This window comes from Nematolebias whitei, chromosome 21 (genome assembly GCF_014905685.2).
Source record: "Nematolebias whitei isolate Nwh7 chromosome 21, NemWhi1, whole genome shotgun sequence".
Lineage (NCBI taxonomy): Eukaryota > Metazoa > Chordata > Actinopteri > Cyprinodontiformes > Rivulidae > Nematolebias > Nematolebias whitei.
The window spans coordinates 35,111,914-35,117,971 of NC_056518.1; the positions used below are offsets into that span (position 1 = coordinate 35,111,914).

General features: G+C 47.9%; 1 protein-coding gene across 1 annotated transcript in view; it reads left to right on the forward strand.

Annotated features, from left to right (window-relative positions):
* Positions 1-1,955, forward strand: part of ptbp1a (polypyrimidine tract binding protein 1a) — a 16,255-nt gene extending 14,300 nt beyond the window's left edge. Inside the window, exons 14-16 of the mRNA XM_037694973.1 lie at positions 1,352-1,568; positions 1,646-1,723; positions 1,816-1,955. Coding sequence (XP_037550901.1) covers positions 1,352-1,568; positions 1,646-1,723; positions 1,816-1,948 — 428 coding nt within the window. The 3' untranslated portion in view covers positions 1,949-1,955. The remainder of the gene's footprint in view (positions 1-1,351; positions 1,569-1,645; positions 1,724-1,815) is intronic.
* The last annotated feature ends 4,103 nt before the right edge of the window (positions 1,956-6,058 follow it).

Here is a 6,058-nt window from a genome sequence, read left to right on the forward strand (position 1 = left end):
GAGGACACGTGGACAGATCTCCAGTCCCTGGCGGGGACACGTGGACAATGTGAAAATGGCTTCAAGTAGGCCGGTTGTTTCTTGTTGCCATGTGGGGACTTGAGGACGAGGCGTGTTTCCTGTCTCTCAGGTGCTCCTGAGCCAGGTTGGACACACACTTGACAAATGGAGATGCGTTTGAAAGAAAACGTTCCAAACCTGAAGATGAACGTGTCTGCGAGTCGAGCAGGGACGTTGTGCACACACACCTAATGTTGCAGCCCAGAGGAACGTGTCGAGCTGAGAATGAAACCTGTGTGAAAGAAGACAAACACGTGATGAGTGTGAAGCAGGGGGTCCAGATGTTTTCATCGTGGAGCTCCTTTTCAAGTGACCAAGTGAAAGTGATCTACCTGCTGTCACACCTCTGGAAACTTCAGAGCTTTTTCATTGTTCAGCGGGTAATAAACAAAAAGTGAGTGGGTGAACGTGAACACTGTAGTTTCCATGTCAGTCGGGTTGCCAGATGAGAAGTTCTACCATACCGTTGTATTTATAGAGCACTTAAAACAGCAACATGGCCAACCAAAGTGCTGTACAGACAGAACAACTGGCAACACACGCAGCTAAATACAAACACGTTATGAGCTATAAAGTACTGTGGCTTTAAAATGATGCACGAAGTACTTTGACCCAAACTGTCGTGTGTGTGCTGAGTAAAGATATTCTATTTGCTGAGCATGTGCACAGAGAAGGAGGGGGGAACTAAAACATTTTCAATGTATCTGGCAACCCTGATGCTCGGCTGCATTCAAGGTTAAGTCAAGGTTTCTGTCATTCTCGTCACATGTGGAACTAAACTTCACAGGGTCCCAGCTACATGTTTAATTTGTACAGAAAAACTGTGATGAGATCCAAGATCAACCAAGAACACACCAAGCACCACGAGTACAAAACAATACGCTGAACAGCAGCACGAACATGAGTCTGTGAGCACGAGTGAACACAGCAGCATGGAATGATCAGCAGCATGAGATCAACAATCAAAGTGGCATCACAGTGATTCTCCTGCTCAGAGACTCATGAGTCTAACAGCCTCAGGGTAGAAGCTGTTCCTCAGTCTAGTGGTTCTACACTTAATGCTCCTCAACCTCCTTCCTGAGGTGAGTGGGGCAAAAAGTGTGTGTGCTGGGTGAGTGTGGTCCTTCATGATGCAGGTGGCCCTCTTCCTGCATGTGGAGGTGTAGATGTCTGTGATGGTGGGGAGACTGACTCCAACATCTTCTGTGCAGCCTTCACCACTCTCTGCAAAGCTCTTCTTTCTGCAGCTGTGATGGCTCCTGGTGTAAAGATCTGACTTTGTGTTTTACAGCCATGAGCCACTTGAACGGCCAGCGTCTTCATGGCAGGGCCATGCGTGTGACCTTGTCCAAACACACAACGGTTCAGCTGCCCAGAGAAGGCCATGAGGACCAGGGCCTCACCAAGGACTTCAGCAGCTCGCCGCTGCATCGTTTTAAGAAGCCTGGCTCCAAGAACTACTCCAACATCTTCCCGCCCTCTGCAACGCTGCACCTCTCCAACATCCCGTGAGTCCTGAGAACTGCCCCCGTGTCACGGTTACTGAGCAAGGCTGCTTCTGTGGAGTAACGAGTGTTTCTGTTAGGCCCTCGGTGGTGGAGGATGATCTGAAGAGGCTGTTTGTAAGTTCAGGAGCCACAGTCAAAGCCTTCAAGTTCTTTCAGTAAGTTTGTGGTGTATCTGTTTCCTGTATGTGTTTGATGATGATGATGAAGAAAGTAACGGCACGCACCCCTTGATGCTCTGCATTAACAGAAAGGACCGGAAGATGGCCCTCATCCAGATGGGCTCCGTTGAGGAGGCCATCGAGTGCCTCATTGAGTTCCACAACCACGACTTGGGGGAGAACCATCACCTTCGAGTGTCCTTCTCAAAGTCCACCATCTGAGTGCCCCCCCCCCCCCCCCCCCCCCGCCCCCCCCCCCCCCCCCCCCCCCGCCGCGTCGCTCAGAGGAAACGGCTTCATTCATGTTTAAATCTTTGTTTTCCTCTCTTTGATTTCTCTTGTGGGGAATGTTGCTCGTGTTGTCCCTTGAACGAGTTCTTAATGAGGTTCCTTAGTTCTTTGAAACAGTCCATGTTGCTTCTAATCGTCTTTGTGTTTGTTGTGAAGGACCCCGTGCTTCACGTGACACTAGTGAAGTGTTAACATTCCAGCTGTGGCTGCTGCTGCTGCTGCTGCTGCTCCACGTCACACTCTGCCAACGTCCACCTTCAAACATCAACACCACACACACTTCTCACTTGGGTCCCACCAAAGTTTTCCATGTTTTTGATAAATGAGCAACGTGTTGGAGGCAGCTCATGGCCTGACCTTTGAACTTTGACCAAATCACTTCCCAGCATGCCACTCTTCATCATTCCTTTCTTCTTGATGTTTCGAGAAGCCTCTTGACTCGTCGGCCAGTCAAACGGTTACAAATGAAGACCTGAGCTTTGGATCAGGGACCGCCTGCACCCCTTCCTGCTGGGGGGTCATACCACTATAAGAAGGTGTTTGTCTTGTGCCTTGCCTTCAGCCACGTTCCTGTTTAATCACAGACGCACAGCTTTCAATGCCTTCTGCCCACCAGCAGCTTTCAATGCCTTCTCCTTTTACAGCTTTGCTCTCGTATATCTACACACGTGTCACTTAGTTTTCTACATGCTCCTGTATATCTAGACACGTGTCGCTTAATGTTTTCTACATGCTGTAGCCACAGATCTATAAACTATATATTCATTTATCGTTGATTTTACTCGTGTCGAAGCCATGACGTCATCCACATGACGTTCCATGGCAGTGCCTTCAGCTCACATCCCCTCAGGTGTTTGTCTTACCTGTCCTCAAAGGTGCCTTTACACCCTTTTTTTTGGGGGGGGGGGGGGTCATGGCTTTGACGGTATATTAAAAAAGAAACCGCATTTGTTTTATTTTTCTGTGTTTACAATCGAATGATTCTTGTTCTGCTTCACCTGTGCTCCACGTGGAGTCCTCCAGGGTGACGTCATCACACAAGTCTTAACCCTCGTCACATTCCTGAGTGCCTCAGCTCCTGGACCACGTGTGTGTGATGCCTCCGTGACCAAAGTGTGTTCCTCCCCTGCTGTTTTTCTACTTTTTGAATTCTTCGTGCTGCTCCACAGGAACTCTAAGCTTGGACGCCTCGGCCACGACTTGGACTGTTTCACGTGACAGAACTTGTAGAGCGGACCTGTAGTCCAACAGTCGTAGCTGCCATGAAATGCGTAGATGATTATACGCTGTTGAAAGTTTTATTTTTCTCCTTTTTATACGGGTCAGGGTGGGGCTGGATGACACCGGTGGTTGTAAATATTAGTGGTTTTTGAACCACAGAATAATTTGGATTCACTTTACGTTCAGAACATGTATATTTTGATAAAGTCAGCTGTAAACACAACTTTTTATAACATCTGTGTAAACACACACACTTATCGTTCTTGTCCTTTGCATCTTCTGCTTCCTTCAATAAACCTTTAGTTTGATTCTTCATCTGGTCTCGTTTGGTTTCTGGCTCATCTGGACCGATTCAAACCGATGAGGGTCCTGCTTTGATCTTTCCTGTTTACACGTCTCATGTTGCCATGGAAACCAAGTCTAGATGTTTCCCAAATTCTCAAACACTGCAGATACCTGGCATCCACATTTCCAGGCAGTTCTTGGAAATCCAGCTCTGTCGTGCACGTCTTTGACCGATGGGGGGCAGCGTTGGTCTGAGGAGCTCAGCTCCAGAGGTGAACAGCTGGTGCTCCACAGCTGGAAGGTTCGGTCTCCGCTTGTGATCAATGAGCACAGCTCAGATCTTCAGAGTTCAAGTAGGTTTGTTCCATGGAACTCAACTGGACACAGACCAGTTCCAGCCAACAAAAGTACAAACTAAAGAAAAAGTAATAAATACACTAAGAATAAGTACTAATGGTACAAAAACTGCTGGACAACAGCAGCACGAACATGAGTCTGAGCAGCAGCATGAGATCAGCAGCACACCAAAGTGGTGTTGCAGTGTTTTTTTTTTTTTTTCAAAGGTTGCTTGAATTTCTCTGGCAGATGTTTTTGTGCTGCTAAAGTAACTTGTATGTTGAAGGTTGAAGAATCATTGGGTTTCAATATAGACGGACATCTGCAGGCGTTGTTCCTGTCCATCAGTCGTGTCATTTTTGGACGGACGAGCCGTTTGAAACCACGTGGTCCAGATTTTATGTAAAGAGGAGCACAACAGATTGTTCTCGAGTACAACTGATCCAAACTGCAGCGTTCGTCTTAAATGCATTGAGGCGTTTGTTTTTGTGGCCCTGTCGGCCGCACCAAGCCACAGGTGCTGGAGTCCTGCAACGTGCACAGACGTGCTGGAGGAGGAGCTGTGCACGTTCTGTGTTTGAGCTGTGACTGACAGGAGGGACAGTTGGTGGAGAAAGTTTAAAATCCTCCAGTCTTTACTGCACGTTTCTCGTGCACAGTTAAACTGTTCAGTAAAATAATTAAAAATAAATGACGTGATAAAAAACAACTTTACCCAAAAGTGTTGTCAAAGAACGCTACGATAAACTTTACACTTCTACAGGTTCTCCTGTTGCACGTGGTGGACTAATGCTAAGGAACAGCACAAGACAGTGGTGAGACCAGCTGGATGGAGACAGACATGGACAAAAAGACAGCACAGGTTGGACAACTGGGAGATAAAGTTAGAGAGGACACGCTGATGGTTTGGACATGTCCAGAGGAGGGACAGTGGTGTGGACATGTCCAGAGGAGGGACAGTGGGTATATTGGTAGAAGGATGTTAGAAATGCAGCTGCCAGGAAAAAGACAGAGGAGACATATGGATGCAGTTAGAGGACATGGAGGTAGTTGGAGTGAGGACAGAATGAGATGGAGGAGGGACAAATACATTCCTGAGCTTTATCATTTGTTCAGGTAGGGATTAGGTGTTTTGCTCAAGGACACCACGACATGGGCACGGTGGGGAGTCGAACCGTAACCGTCTGGTCCCAGGTCGGCTGTCCCATCAACACCACCTCACCCCCGAGACGACATCTCTGAATCTGCCTCTGAGAACAATTAAGAGCACAATCAATAATCAAACCCCTGATCACTGGAGCTTGGTGTTCAAGCTTTGGCAGAACAAGACATTCTTGACAGGTAAGTAGCATTCATCAGTTATTTCTACCAGGTTCTTCTTTTTTGGGTCAGGGGCATGAATTCATACAAATCCAAAATGTCAGGCCTCATGACGATCATCTGTTGGTGGTTGAACCTGCTTCAAGTGTTCCTGCAGCGTTTCCACGGACGTGTGTCATGATGACCCGTCAGGCTGGACTCAGAACTGTCCTCACCCTGAACACCTCACCCTGCTTCCACCCACAACTAAAAGTGTCTTCCCTTAAACCACGAGGAGCGCCGTCGTCTTCTGCACGTCTCAGACACGCGTTGAAGAATTGATCCTGAGGCGGACACCGTGCAGCTGCTGCTGGGCTCTCTCCGTGCCACAGTTTGCACGCTGCATGTTATGGCTTTACTTTGCAGGCGGAGCAAAAACCAGGACACTTTGCATGACGGCTCCAACAGAGAGGCGCTGCAGGACGGCTCAGTTTAACATGTGACCTGGAAATACTGAAGGAAGAGCTGTCAGCAAAATATCTCGTGGACCATTGGGCATGTTTTAATAAAACTTGCCGTAATCATAATGTGTAATCTGTAGTTATTACTTTGACATTACTTTATGCATCTACTGTCATCTTAGACAACTTCTACTGCTATTTAGGAGGTGTAGGGGAGCTTCACCTTTTCACCCACCCACATTTTGAATGGCAGGTGCAGGTGTACGTGCAGGTGCACGTGCAGGTGTAGGTGCAGGTGCAGATGTAGATGCAGGTGTAGATGCAGGTGTAGGTGCAGATGTAGATGCAGGTGCAGATGTAGATGCAGGTGTAGGTGCAGATGCAGGTGTAGGTGCAGGTGTAGATGCAGGTGCAGGTGTAGATGCAGGTGTAGGTGCAG